At 43.2% G+C, this 15857-nt stretch overlaps 1 protein-coding gene across 4 annotated transcripts in view; it reads right to left on the bottom strand.

The window, feature by feature from the left end:
• pot1 (protection of telomeres 1 homolog) overlaps nucleotides 1–15857 on the bottom strand; it is a 330564-nt gene that overhangs the window by 251836 nt on the left and 62871 nt on the right. For all 4 annotated transcript variants that reach the window (XM_043709136.1, XM_043709133.1, XM_043709135.1 and 1 more), the window contains exon 3: nucleotides 4716–4788. In XM_043709136.1, coding sequence (XP_043565071.1) covers nucleotides 4716–4788 — 73 coding nt within the window. The remainder of the gene's footprint in view (nucleotides 1–4715; nucleotides 4789–15857) is intronic.

The raw sequence follows: 15857 nt of genomic DNA, 5'->3' as shown, positions 1-15857 counted from the left end.
GTTTCTTAAGTATCAATTTAAGCTGCACTCGCAAAGGAGGCCACACATAGAGATGAGCTGATGTGGTGAAAAGCATTGATTAGAGCTGAACTTTCTGATTATTGAATTAGTGTGAATAACTATTAACTCCATTTAGTTATTGATAAGGAGACTGACTCATTCTGTTCAAACTCATAGTTTAAAGAGATGAATTAAACTGACCACAGGAAATTCGACAAACTGTTCATGGCTAAATAACATGAAAAATTCAAAATAATTATTTCTTACAATACAAAAATCAGCAAGTCAGCAAAAAGGAGAGAGTTTTTTGTTTGTATAATTACACAATTATACTCAACTAACAAGAAACAAACAGCGCCAAACTAATTAAAGAAAAATGGAACTTCAACAGACTGGGAAAATGAGAAAAATCATTCAAGCCTACAAGTATAATATGTATAGATGCAAAAATGAAACATGGAAAAAACCCACACAGGGTCAAAAGAAGCAGTGAAAGCTTTTATAAACATACTAAGGGACTGAGAGATATGTAAAAATGTAGCATCATAAACAGCAGATAATAGTTTATGAAGAATTTACAGACGTGTTAAAGAAGCACTTTGTTTCAGTATTCATAATAGACAACGAGGATAAAATAGTAATGGTACAAAAAAAAAGGCAAAAGGGAAGGAACTTAGTTGATTTAATGAAAACAAAGATAGGAAAACATTGAGCCCTAAACTGAGAAATCTTCATACTTGCTGGTTTCTATCCGTTGAGATGATAACAAATGCATTGATCATTTTTTTCCAAGATCTCTAGATTTTGGAATCAGTGCATTGAGTATAAGAGTTGGGAGGTCATGTTGTGACTGCACAGGCCACTTTTGGAATACTGTGTTCATTTCTGGTTTCCATGCTATTATAGGAAGAATATTGTGAAACTTGGAAGGGTTCAGCAAAGACTTACAAGGATGTTGCCAGGGTTGGAGAGTTTAAGCTATAGGAAGAGGCTGAATAGAGTGGGGCTATATTTCCTGGAAGTCTGGAGGAGTGACTTTATAGAGGTTTATAAAATCATGAGGGGCAGAGATAGGGTAAATAACCAAGGTAGTTTTTCCCTAAGGTAGGGGAGTCTAGTACTAGAGGGCATAAGTTTAAGGTGAGAGAGGAAAGATTTAAAAGGGATCAAAGGGACAACTTTTCAGAGGGTGGTGTCCATATGCAGTGAGCTGCCAGAGGTTGTCGTGGAGGCTGGTACAATTACAACATTCAAAGGCATATGGATGGGCACATGAATAGGAAGGGTTTAGAGGGATATGGACCAAATACTGGCAAATGTGACTAGATTTATTTAGGAGATCTAGTCGGCATTGATGAGTTGGACTGATAGGTCTCTTTCCATGCTGTACATCTCTATGACTCTAACTGAAGTGTTTAATATTTCAGGAGAAAGGGAAACACAAAGAAATGACAGCACCATTGGCTTTATATCAGTTATGAAGATCAATTGTCAGGGACAGAATTCTTGAACATTAAGACAAGTGAGATAATCAGGGAAAATCAGCACAGATTTGTGAAAGGTAGGCCGTGCCTGTCTAATTGATCTTTAAAAGATGCAACGATAAAAATGGAAAGAGCAGTAGTTTTTTTTAACCTAAGCTGCCAGGCACATTTTAGAAAGCTCCGCCCAGCAGATTATTAAAAATGATAGCGCACAGAAATAAGATAACATCAAAGATCAATCACTGATTTATAAAATAGGAATGATATGCACATACAAACAAAGTGCTGGTGAAACTCAGCAGGTTGGGGGAAGGGGGGGGGAATATCTGTGCAAAAAGAAACAGAATTAAGATTTCAAACCCAGCATGGCTTCTGAAGAAGTAGCTGGAAAGGGGGAGGAGGAAGACTTGGACAGCTGATAGAGATGCCCAGAGGAACAAAACAAAAAGAGGGGCTGTTAATGCTCGCAAAGAAAAAAAACTACAGGTGAGGAGTTAATGGTAGGTGTTGGTGGCAGAAAATAGCTCTGCTAAGAGCAAACCCCCGCAAACAAGACACTGAGGATTAGGAAGGGGATGTCATCAAAATGGAGGGCAGATATCATGCTCTCAAGTTGTCGAAATTAACATTCAGTCCTGAAGGCCATCAAGTGCTTCAGTACAAATGAGGTACTGTTCCTCCCCAGCTCGTGCTGTGCTTCATTGGAACATTACAGCAGACCCAGGACAGAAATGCTAGCAATGACAGCAAAACAGCAATTGGAATGGCTAGTGATTAGCAGGTCAGAGTCATGTGTATGGCCAGCTCAATGGTGTTCGACAAAACGGTCACCCAGCCTGCATTTGTTCTGACCAATTTGAAGACTACTTTATGAGGAAGGATACACAATAGATCCAATTGCAAAAAGTACCAATAACTGTTGTTTCACCTGGAAAAAGTCTGGGGTGTTGGACAGTGAGGAGGGAGGAAATAATGGCAAAGCATAACACCTTCTGCAGTGGCATGGGAAGGTGCGATGGAGTGAAGTGGTGTTGGGAGTGATGGAGGAATGTACCAGGCTGTCACAGAGGGACAATCCATGTGGAATCGTGACATGGGGTGAGAACTGCTGGTGGTGGCAGAAAAGACACAGGATGATGCCTTGAATGTAGGGGTTAGTGCATTGGCATTCTACTCAGTATCCAACTCATCTACTAACACGAGCACTCCCTTTTCCTGTGGACGCTCTTACCACCTGTTTCAGTTGCTCCTCCTCAATGGCTTTTGTTTTAAACAGCACAAAACCAGCTTCTTTCCAGGCCCATTCACATCTAACAGAGAGGCACATAGATCTTGAAACTTTAACTTTCTTTGTCAAGGTTTTGCCTGACCCTTTGAGTCTCTCCAGCTCTTTCTACTTGTATTTCAGATCTCCAGAATACACAGCTTTTTGTTTGTTGAAAGGCATATACTCAGCTATGTACAACTGGTATTCCAAACTATAAAAGGTGGTTGCAACTTTGTTTTAAGCTATTATTATTATCCACATAATCCAAGGTTTATAAAGCCTGTATTCTTAGTATCTTGCCATATGGCTGTGACAATTTACATCTATTTAGCAAAAAGCTCTTCAATTTCCAACTTATTGTCCGTGACGCATTATGAGTGTATTCTGCAAGACAAAGTCATTAATACAGTCCTCTCAAAGGCAGCACTCTGAAGTGTAATTGCACTAATCAATCGGGTGGTCCGGTTTCCTCCCACAATCCAAAGATGTGCAGGTTAGGTGAATTGGCCATGCTAAATTGCCCATAGTGTTAAGGTACATGTAGGTTAGGTGCATTAGTAAATGTAGAGTGATAGGGGTAAATGTAGAGTGATAGGGTAGGGGAATGGGTCTGGGTGGGTTATCTTCGGAGGGTCGGTGTGGACTTGTTGGGCCTACTGGCCTGTTTCCACACTGTAGCGATTCTATGTTGATGATTATATGATGCTGATGATGATAATCAGGCAGAGGCAGCCAACTGATGCATACCACAGGATCCCCTGTGTAGTGAGGCAGAAAGGAGCAGACAACATGAAGGCCCTAAATATTGGAAGCTACTGGCTGGTGAAAGCGAGTGTCACCATTTCTCTCTACAGTGGATTAGGAAGAGGTGCCAACGTCACAAGCAACAACCCAGTGTCACAACAGCTTTGTGTGTGACATCTGTGGCAGTACCTGCATCCCATTAATTTGTCTTCACAGCTGTCAAAGTGTACCCCCAACGAAATGGATTGATTGCTGCAGGTCTATCATCTCTCATAGGTGGAAGGAGACCAACAGAATACCATTGTAATGAGCAGGCAGTCCAACACTCATACTGATTCTACACCAGGAGGAGTGGGGGATTGATCACACATGTTATGCTTTTAGGGATTCTCAAATGTACCTGTACAAGTTTTTGAATTACCTTAAGTAGGAGGCAATGTATACTGCACAGATGAGAGTAATAAGTTCCAAAAGGACACTGTCAGTTCAGTGAGTGGGGAAAAGTGTAGGTGATAGAGTACAATGTGGGGAAGTGTGAGCATATACACTCCCAGTAAGAGAAAGACAGTTCTGAATCATTTCTTAATGCAAAGAGGCTAAAAGGGATTTTAGTGTCTTGATACAAGAATATTGAAAATTCTTGCATCGGAAAGATGGTGTGAAACTTGAAAGGGTTCAGAAAAGATTTACAAGAATGTTGCTAGGGTTGGAGGATTTGAGCTCGCAGAGGGTGGTACGTGTATGGAATGAGCTGCCAGAGGATGTGGTGGAGGCTGGTACAATTGCAACATTTAAGAGGCATTTGGATGGGTATATGAATAGGAAGGGTTTGGAGGGATATGGGCTGGGTGCTGGCAGGTGGGACTAGATTGGGTTGGGATATTTGGTTGGTATGAACGGGTTGGACCAAAGGGTCTGTTTCCATGCTGTAATTCTCTATGACTATAAGTACAAACAAAAGCCTGAAAAATGCCATTGGAATCTCAGGTTTGTCTCAGAGGTGCTGGTGCACAAGTATAGGAGACAGGTGGTTTGCGAGCCACAGTGAAATGGCAACAATTTAAAACATTTTACAAATTGGCATTTAATGAAAAATAAGACTGGAACATTAGCAATTTACAACTAAATTTGTTACGTTCTGACATGCGGCACCTTTGAAGGGTTCTATCAGGTACTTTTTTTCCAAGTTACAACATAGCCATCAATCAATGTCAACATACCTTCCAATACCATTTTGAATGCTTTTTCTCCCGTTCCCAGCTCATGTGACGGATACTTCATCAAAATTGTTCCCTGAAGAGCAAAAGCAAGCATATATTGATTGAAACACGTGAACCCGAGGGGTCAACACAGGGCTTTTGGGGAAGAGGATGCATTCTCTAGTGGGAGAATCTTGAATCAGGTATCACCTTGTAAAAATCAGCTGGCAGCAATTTCTAACAGCAATTAGGCTTTCGAAGGGCTAGGCAAAAATGAGGACTGCAGATGCTGGAGATTAGAGTCAAGAGTATGGTGCTGGAAAAGCACAGCAGGTCAGGCAGCATTCGAGGAACAGGAAAATTGACGTTTCAGGCAAACGCCGTTCATCAGGAATGAGGCTGGGAGCCTTGGGGGTGAAGAGATAAATGGGAGGGCTCTTTGGGTGCTGCTTGACCTGCTGTGCTTTTCCAGCACCATGCTCTCAAAGGGTTGTAGAGTCTTTAGGACTCTCTTCCTCAACAAGTGGTTGAAGCAGAGTCTTGAATAAATTTCTGGCTGTAACAGCTGCTCCTTTTTTGAGATATTTTAGGTGTTGGAGGTGATTTCCTCGAATTCCAGGAGCAGCAATTACTGTTTTATATACTGTTGAATTGTTTTGGAACTTTGGAAAAAAAAGTCAAAACAACAACAGTTTTAAAAGGGAGAAGAACAGACAAAGGGAGCACATGGTGAGGTCAGTGCAGGAGAGAGAGAGAGAGAGAGAGAGAGAGAAAAAGAAACTGACACAGCAGTGAACCTGCACAGTTACCGCCTTTGCTGTTTGAATTCATGTATCGCTGGACATCGGAGTGCACCTGGGAAAATTAACAAACTGAAATTTACAACTGATCTTGGAGAAACTGTTTGGGTGAAGTTCACAGCACAGAAGCAGATAAGTGTATTGTTTTTAAGTTTGACCTACAGCAAGTCTGCAGTAGTGAGTAGAGTAGGTTCTTTCTTGATTATATGCTTTTTGAGATATGTCTCTTGATTAAACTTAAAATATAAACCATAACTATTAATTTAACCTGGGGCCGTGTTATGTTATTTTCTGGGTCAGTAGATTGTGAAGGAGCAAAAATGGCATTTAGTAGAGTGATATGCGCTTCTTGTCAGATGTGGGAGTTTAAAGAGAGTTCAAGGATTACTGCAGATTATATCTACAATAAATGCTGTTGGAGATTTGCTAAATCTGCTCGGGAGGATTTAAACTAGTAAGGTGGGGGGGTGGGACCCAGGGAGATAGTAAGGAAAGAGATCTGAGACTGGTAAAGTTGAGAACAGAAGCGAGTCAGTCAGGGTAGGCAGGGACATGGTAGGACTAATAAATTAAACTGCATTTGTTTCAATGCAAGGGGCCTAACAGGGAAGGCAGATGAACTCAGGGCATGGTTAGGAACATGGGACTGGGATATCATAGCAATTACAGAAACATGGCTCAAGGATGGGCAGGACTGGCAACTTAATGTTCCAGGATACAAATGCTACAGGAAGGATAGAAAGGGAGGCAAGAGAGGAAGGGGAGTGGCATTTTTGATAAGGGATAGCATTACAGCTGTGCTGAGGGAGGATAGCACGAGAACTACATCCAGGGAAGTTATTTGGGTGGAACTGAGAAATAAGAAAGGGATGATCACCTTATTGGGATTGTATTATAGACACCCGAATAGTCAGAGGAAAATTGAGAAACAAACTTGTAAGGAGATCTCAGCTATCTGTAAGAATATTAGGGTGATTACGATAGGGGGTTTTAGCTTTCCGAACATAGACTGGGACTGCCATAATGTTAAGGGTTTAGATGGAGAGGAATTTGTTAAGTGTGTATAAGAAACATTTCTGATTCAGTATGTAGATGTACCTACTAGAGAAGGTGCAAAACTTGACCTACTCTTGGGAAATAAGGCAGGGCAGGTGACTGAGGTGTCAGTGGGGGAGCATTTTGGGGCCAGCGACCATATTTCTATTCATTTTAAAATAGTGATGCAAAAGGACAGACCAGATCTAAAAGTTGAAGTTCTAAATTGGAGAAAGGCCAATTTTAAAGGTATTAAGCAAGAACTTACAAAAGCTGATTGGGGCAGATGTTCGCAGGTAAAGGGACGGCTGGAAAATGGGAAGCCTTCAGAAATGAGATAACGAGAATCCAGAGAAAGTATATTCCTGTTAGGGTGAAAGGAAGGGCTGGTAGGTATAGGGAATCCTGGATGACGAAAGAAATTGAGGGTTTGGTTAAGAAAAAGAAGGAAGCATAAGTCAGGTATAGACAGGATAGATCGAGTGAATCCTTAGAAGAGTATAAAGGCAGTAGGAGTATACTTAAGAGGGAAATCAGGAGAGCAAAAAAGGGAACATGAAATAGCTTTGGCAAATAGCATTAAGGAGAATCCAAAGGGCTTTTACAAATATATTAAGGACAAAAGGATAACTAGGGAGAAAATAGGGCCCCTCAAAGATCAGCAAGGCGGCCTTTGTGTGGAGCCGCAGAAAATCGGGGAGATACTAAATGAATATTTGCATGTGGAAAAGGATATGGAGGATATACAAAGTAGCGAAATAGATGGTGACATCTTGCAAAATGTCCATATTACAGAGGAGGAGGTCTTGTAATGCATAAAGGTGGATAAATCCCCAGGACCCGATCAGGTATACCCTAGAACTCTGTGGGAAGCTAGAGAAGTGATTGCTGGGCCTCTTGCGGAGATACTTGTATCATCGATAGTCACAGGTGAGGTGTCGGAAGACTGGAGGTTGTTTTTCAGACTGGAGGCCTGTGACCAGTGAAGTGCCACAAGGATCGGTGTTGGGTCCATTGCTTTTTGTCATTTACATAAGTGATTTGGATGTGAGCATAAAAGGTACAGTTAGTAAGTTTGCAGATGACACCAAAATTGGAGGGATCTTGATCAGATGGGCCAATGGGCCGAGAAGTAGCAGATGGAGTTTAAATCCGATAAATGCGAGGTGCTGCATTTTGGGAAAGCAAATCTTAGCATGATTATACACTTAATGGTAAGGTCCTAGAGAGTGTTGCTGAACAAAGAGACCTTGGAGTGCAGGTTCATAGCTCCTTGAAAGGAGAGCTGCAGGTAAATAGGATAGTGAAGAGGACATTTGGTATGCTTTCTTTTGCTGGTCAGAGTATTGAGTACAGAAGTTGGGAGGTCATGTTGCAACTGTACAGGACATTGGTTAGGCCACTGTTGGAATACTGTGTGCAATTCTTGTCTCCTTCCTATCGGAAAGATGTTGTGAAACTTGAAAGGGTTCAGAAAAGATGTACAAGGATGTTGCCAGGATTGGAGAATTTGAGTTATACTGAGAGGCTGAATAGGCTGGGGCTGTTTTCCCTGGAGCGTCGGAGGCTGACGGGTGACCTTATAGACGTTTACAAAATTATGAGGGGCATGGATAGGGTAAATAGGCAAAGTCTTTTCCCTGGAGTTGGGGAGTCCAGAACTAGAGGGCATAGGTTTAGGGTGAGAGGGGAAAGATATAAAAGAGACCTAAGGGGTGACTTTTTCCACACAGAGGGTGGTATGTGTTTGGAATGAACTGCCAAAGGAAGTGGTAGAGGCTGGTACAATTACTACATTTAAAAGGGTATATGAATAGGAAGGGATATGGGCTGGGTGCTGGCAGGTGGGACTAAATTAGGGCCGAATGTCATACTCCTGCGAGTTGTTCCTATCCTCTAAATTTGTACACTGACAACTAAACTATTCTTGCTGCGAAAGCCTGTGTGGAGCCAATTTGTACACTGTTAAGAGCTGGCTGTTTCGCCCTCTCTTTCTCTAATAGCTAAGAGCGGACTCAATAAATGAAAAATTACAGGAGCAGAAGAATTCAAAGCAAGCTTACAAATCAAATGCAACTAAGCTGCTTACAACAAGTTGCACATCAAAGGGATCCATCAACTCTCCTGTGAGTGCTAAACCACCGACAAGAGGAGCCAAACATTTTCGGTCAATTCAGTTCAATCCGAGGGTATGGACATGGCATTGTGGAGGTTACTTTACTGCAGGTCTAGAAGGAGGTCAATCCTCTCCCAGACAAATGTTGTCACTTCAACTTGTATTGAGGCAAAGACTAACGCTGTGCACCTCATTCCAGAAGGTGTTTATGACCATTCAGGGCACAGATTGTTCCTCTACTGTTTCTACCTATCAACAAGTGCAAGATGCTCCTGAAGTGTCTTGTTAGCTCACCTAGATCAGTTCAAAGGTCAGTCTGCTTTTAGTCAGCTGCTCATAGAACATTACAGCGCAGTACAGACCCTTCGGCCCTCGATGTTGCACCGACCTGTCATACCAATCTGAAGCCCATCTAACCTACACTATTTCACGCACGTCCATATGCTTGTCCAATGACGACTTAAATGCACTTAAAGTTGTTGAATCTACTACCGTTGCTGGCAAAGCATTCCATACCCTTACTACTCTGAGTAAAGAAACTACCTCTGACATCTGTCCTATATCTATCACCCCTCATTTTAAAGCTATGCCCCCTCGTGCTCACCGTCCCCATACTTGGAAAAAGGCTCTCCCTGTCCACCCTATCTAACCCTCTGATTATCTTATATGTCTCTATTAAGTCACCTCTCAACCTTTTTCTCTCCAATGAAAACAGCCTCAAGTCCCTCAGCCTTTCCTCGTAAGACCTTCCCTCCATACCAGGCAACATCCTAGTAAATCTCCTCTGCACCCTTTACAAAGCTTCCACATCCTTCTTATAATGCGGTGACCAGAACTGTACACAACACTCCAAGTGCAGCCGCGCCAGAGTTTTGTACAGCTGCAGCATAACCTCATGGTTCCGGAACTCGATCCCTCTATTAATAAAAGCTAAAATACTGTATGCCTTCTGAACAACCCTGTCAACCTGGGTGGCAACTTTCAAGGATCTGTATACATGGACACAGCGATCACTCTGCTCATCTATATTACCAAGAATGTTATCATTAGCCCAGTACTTTGCATTCCCGTTACTCCGACCAAAGTGTATCACCTCACACTTGTCGGCATTAAACTCCATTTGCCACCTCTCAGCCCAACTCTGCAGCATATCGATATCTCTCTGTAACCTACAACATCCTTCGTCACTATCCACAACTCCACCGACCTTAGTGTCGTCTGCAAATTTACTAACCCACCCTTCTACGCCCTCATCCAGGTCATTTATAAAAATGACAAACAGCAGTGGACCCAACACTGACCGTTGCGGTACACCACTAGTAACTGGACTCCAGGATGAACATTTCCCATCAACCACCACCCTCTGTCTTCTTTCAGCAAGCCAATTACTGATCCAAACTGCTATATCTCCCACAATCTCATTCCCCTGCACTTTGTACAATAGTCTACTGTGGGGAACCTTATCGAATGCCTTGCTGAAATCCATATACACATCAACCAGTTTACTCTCATCTATCTGTTTGGTCACCTTCTCAAAGAACTCAATACGGTTTGTGAGGCATGACCTACCCTTCACAAAACAGTGCTGACTTTCCCTCATCAAATTATTCTTTTCTCAATGATTATAAACCCTATCTCTTATAACTTTTTCCAACACTTTACTGACAATTGAAGTAAGGCTCACTGGTCTGTAATTAGCAGGGTTGTCTCTATTCCCCTTCTTGAACAGGGGAACCACATTTGCTATCCTCCAGTCTTCTGGCACAATTCCTGTAGACAATGACGATTTAAAGATCAATGCCAAAGGCTCGGCAATCTCCTCCCTGGCTTCCCAGAGGATCCTAGGATAAATCCCATCCGGCCCAGGGGACTTATCTATTTTCACACTCTGCAGGATTTCTAATACCTCTTCCTTGTGAACCTCGAACCCACCTAGTCTAGTAGCCTGTATCTCAGTATTCTCCTCGACAACATTATCGTTTTCTGGAGTGAATACTGTCAAAAAATATTCATTCCGTGCTTATTTATTGATTCACGGGCAGTGAAGGGAATAGGCTGTTACTTCCGGGCTGCTGGCCAGTCTGGTATTTTGAGGGAGGGGGAAACAGGCCCCAGCCAGTCAGAGCTTCAGAAGAGGCCCGAGGAGCTGAAACAGTCACTGGTTTTGTGTTGGATAGAGTTGGGGTCCAGATGGAGCCACTGCAGCTGAGAAAGAAGCCCACAAACAGTACACCAATGGATGAAGCAGAGAAAGGCCAGATGTCAGAGAAACCCAAAAGCAACGCCAGCTTGGTGAAGCCCCGGGTCTGTGAAAGAGCTCACATCGTGCTCGGGAGCGAGTGCTGGAGATCAATCTTGAGAAAGAAGAAAGCTGAAGGCCCTGGAAAAGAAATTCAAGCACCAGCTGGTAAGGCAGTACAAAGCAAAGTGGCTGTGAAGGAAGCTCAAAGCTAGGTTGTCAGGAGGGAAGAACTGACGTCACTTGTAAAGATGATAAATAATTGGTGACTCACGGTCCTCAACACATGATGGATTGCTGAAAAATCTATCGGAACTGTCCAGCCCACATCTGCTGTTTGAAGTACTCTGTTTGTCACCCCTCCAGATGGTTCCCTCTAGAACGACCTTAACACAGCCCTGATCCTGCAGCTCCAAACCCTCTCCTGACAACAACACATCCCCAACCTGACCTGACTTAGGTTTAAGGTGAGAGGGGAAAGATTTAAAAGGGACCAAAGGGGCAACTTTTCCATGCAGAAGGTGGTGCGTGTATGGAACGAGCTGCCAGAGGAACTGGTGGAGATTGGTACAATTTCAACATTTAAAATGCATTTGGATGGGTATATGAATAGGAAGGGGTTTAGAAGGATATGGGCCAATTGCTGGCAAATGGGACTAGATTAGGTTCGGAGATCTGGTCGGCATGGACGAGTTGGACCAAAGGGTCTGCTTCCGTGCTATACATCTCTATGACTTTTCTGATCGTCGCCCCATCATTCTAATCCAGCCTGCTACTCCCTTAACTCAGCAACAGGCCTCCTGAACCAATCCACGCGACCTGCCCTCCTGCACCCCCCCCCACAACTCCTCACCGACCCCAGGATCCATTCACCTGCCACGCAGCTTCTCTCCAAAGTCTTTTTTTTAAAAAACAGTTTTGGTCACTTCATACACTTAACATACCTGACTGCAATGGTGAGTTCTGTTAAAACAAAAATTCCCTGTGCTGCCATTTGCAAGGATTCTTGTGCTTGGTGAGACTTGCAGGACTGGAAGATGGGCCCAAATAATTGGAAGCAAGTACGTATGCAACCTGCATTGGAATTAGGGGCTCAAATCCTGATCGGAATATCTGGGCTGTTCTGTTCCATGCTGATAAAAATGACGAAGCCAGGATGCTGAGAAGCCCATGACTTATTTTCTGAACGGAGACATGGCCACTCGCAATTCCAGGTAGAGGGAAGAGGGGGCTCACATTCCTGGAAAACGTGCCAGATGCACCAAATCAGAAGGCTGCAAATTGAAAGAGATTTAAGTTGGTGATACCCTGAACTTTAGAGGGAAGCCGTGTCTGGTAACACCTATTAGAAAGGCATAGCAAGGCAGGAACAGTCAAGCAGCATATTCGAGAAACATATCCATATGAATTTCTGAATTACAAAAGGTTTTAAGCTGTTGGTTAGTATCCATTAAATCTGACTGGTTTATAAGACTTGCGTTCGGCGCCATCTTGTTGTACAGCTGCGAAACATCGACAGCTATCCTAAAAAGATCAAAAACTTTTAACTTCATTGTCTCTAGCATATCAAGGGTCAGGCCTGGCAGCATGAAGTCACAAAGATGTTAGTCTTCTCAAAGGAAAGCATGGGTGCTGATCAAACAGGAATATCTTTGTGGACTTGGGCACATGGGCAGAATAGAAGACAGTCACATAACCAAGGACTCCCTGTATGATGAGATATCCAGAGCTAGATGACCAATGGGTGCTCAGATCTCCACTTCAAGGACGTTTACAAACACGGCAAGGCCCTAAACATCAAATATTGCATGTGGCAGTCACCAGTTGACAAGAGAACAGCAATACCTCCTGTGGGTTGGCAGGGATTATCACGATGACCTGGCTTGGCACAGCACCAAAGCCAAAAACAACCATCAACATCACTGGGCAGCTTCATGTGTGGCACTTACAAAAGAACCAGTCTCCTAGCTTTCACAACCACTGTGAAGGAGCAACAAAGAAGATACCCGTGCCATCTAAAATGTAATTGTTTGTTGCATATCCATTAGTTCTCTTGGATGGAAGTACGTCAACTAATCCGATTTGTCACAATTGGAAGACAACTTTCAAGCTATTGCAGTTTGTCAGTGTAAATTTAGATTCTCCACTTCAGAATCCATTTTTTCCTGGCACAGTAAATGTTTGCTAAAGCTGCACTTTGACAGTACAGAGGTCCCAAATGTTTTCCTTCATTTTAATGTTTCTACTGAAATCCTCTCTACTAGCACAGACTGTTCTAATGAATATGTACATCAGAAATAAGGCTGCAAATCCGATGGGACAACATTAACGGCTAAACAATTTTCTGAAGTGAACACAGTATAGTTGACTTTGTTGCCCTCAAAGGAAACAGTTCCCCGACATTAATCTATGAAACTACTGTAAACCTGAAGCAGTGCAGAGATGTGAAAGCTTGCTGCTTCTCTGATGCAGTTATGCCTTTCCCCTCTTTTTCAACAGTCCGTTGGGTTGTTAACAGCCTGAATGTATTTGAGCAATCTGCTGCTGACAGACCAACTCAAACGCTGCCCAGAAAGCTTTACTTTGGAAACATATGGCTACAGTTTCTCAATATGAATATTTATTTAATGCAAATTCCATTAGCATATCCCTAGTCAACACAGCGTTCTCCCTCAGAGTGCAGTCCCCATCTAATTCCAAGTAAACAACCCTCATGAGGCATACCAGCAGCAGGTATTTTAGTCTGTACATTGCATCTGTTGGAAGCTCTGCACAGCACCATGGAAGTTTTTCAGAATTGAAAGCCCTTTAGAATTACAAGTCTTTGCTGAATGTGCAAGAAAAGCCTGCTTCACGTTTCCAGATGGTTCTGTGGTTTTCATCGTGGTGTGCTGTGCTACCAATGGAGTCCAAAACACTGGCACTTATAGGTGACCTTTGCTTTCGGATTAGTGGTGGAAGATGCAGAGGGATTCTCCTTCTACTTCCAGATTAACAGGAAACCCTTTGGGCCACCCATCGTGGCAATTATGAAGTTTTTATACAACTCAGGCATCCAGAGGACGCTCAAACGTCAGAGAGTTTGCTCCATTCTTTCCATCTTGTCGTTCTCTAGAGAATACATCCTGGCGTCAAAGCTAATTCGTACCTACATGACCATATTTCTGAAATGCATTTGAAAAATTATCTTCAACTACAAATATTAGAGCAAAACAGCATGCTGGCATTTTGTTATCACTCGGCCTTGGCTAGGTGTTTTCAACAGTGCCTGTATTTATTGCCCATTCCTAATCCCTCTGGATGGTGGGCTTTCCTCTCGCAACACTGCAACAGTGGTGACGAAAGGGCTCCCATGTTATTGTTAGTGTCCAAAGACTTTGATGGAACAGCTACGCCGTCTGGATGGTGAGACTACTCTAAATCGGGAAAGGATGTCGCACCCGTCCTTGTGGGCAAAGTGGAGTTGGATGCTTTAGAGGGTCTTGCCAAGAAGCCTTGGCAACTCACTGCACCCTGTACATAAAGCATCCTGTAGCCACTGTACCCTGATAACAAAAGGGTGGATGTGCAGCATCGTTGACAAGTTGATGATCAACTAAAGTGATGAAGAGGGATGAGGATTTGGTTATTTAATCAGCACTGGATGCAATGAATCTGGTTAAGTTCTTGCTCAGCAATGATTTTGGAGAAGACCCAACAGTAATGGCACTGAAAGAAGAAGTGGAATGTCTCTATCCTGAAAAGATGCTCCTTGCCTAATACTTAAATGGTGCAGATGCTATTTGCCATTGCCAGCCAAGCCTGGATGGTATCTAGTTCTTCCTTGATATGAACATTAACTGATTCATTATTGTAATAAATACTGAAGATAGCTGAACCAAATGATCATCGCAGAGGTGATTGAGCTTCGACAACCAAAACCAATGGGCAGCACTGCTGCCTCACAGCGCCAGAGACCTGGGTTCAATTCCCGCCTCAGGCGACTGACAGTGTGGAGTTTGCACGTTCTCCCCGTGTTTGCGTGGGTTTCCTCCGGGTGCTCTAGTTTCCTCCCACAGTCCAAAAATGTGCAGGTTAGGTGAATTGGCCATGCTAAATTACCCATAGTGTTAGGTGAAGGGGTTGGGTTTGGGTGGGTTGTGCTTTGGCGGGTCAGTGTGGACTTGTTGGGCCGAAGGGCCTGTTTCCACACTAAGTAATCTAATCTAATCCCCCTCCATCCACTCAGTAGTGCTCCCCAGCAGTTTTAATAGGGTTCCTGTTGTTTAGCTTCATAAGAACTTACACAGAGACATAACAGATACAAAGTCAAGAAGAAAGAGATTACGTACAGTACTAAAGCATATGCTCAGAAAGCTGCATTTAATGGTTTTGAACATGCTTTTGTAAGGATTCTTTTAGAATACGAAGTTCAATTCTGGTCTCCCTGCGATAGGAAAGATGTCGTTAAACTTGAAAGGGCTCAGAAAAGATTTATGAGGATGTTGCCGGGGTTGGAAGGTTTGAGTTATTGGGAGAAACCAAATAGGCTGGGGCTTTTTTCCCTGGAGGTGTCGGAGGCTGAGGGGTGACCTTACAGAGGTTTAGGAAATCATGAGGGGCATGGCCAAGGTCTTTTGCCCAAGGTAGAGGAGTCCAAAACTAAAGGGCATAGGTTCAAAATGAGAGGAGAAACATAAAAGGGACCTGGGGGGGTCAGTTTTTTCAAACAGAAGGTGGTGCTCAAATGGATCAAGCTGCCAAAGGAAGTGGTGGAGGCTGGTACGATTACATTTAAAAGGCAACTGGATAGGTAAATGAATAGGAACGGTTGAGAGGGATATGGGCCAAATGCTGGCAAATGGGAATAGATCAGTTTAGATACCTGGTCAGCATGGACGAATTAGACTGAAGGGTCTGTTTGTGTGTGTGTGTGAGTGTGAGTGTGAGAGTGAGTGAGTGTGAGAGTGAGTGAGTGTGAGAGTGAGTGAGTG

This window comes from Chiloscyllium plagiosum, chromosome 19 (genome assembly GCF_004010195.1).
Source record: "Chiloscyllium plagiosum isolate BGI_BamShark_2017 chromosome 19, ASM401019v2, whole genome shotgun sequence".
Taxonomy (NCBI): Eukaryota; Metazoa; Chordata; class Chondrichthyes; order Orectolobiformes; family Hemiscylliidae; genus Chiloscyllium; species Chiloscyllium plagiosum.
Note: the sequence above shows the minus strand (reverse complement) of the source record. Positions and strands in the feature narration are given on the sequence as shown.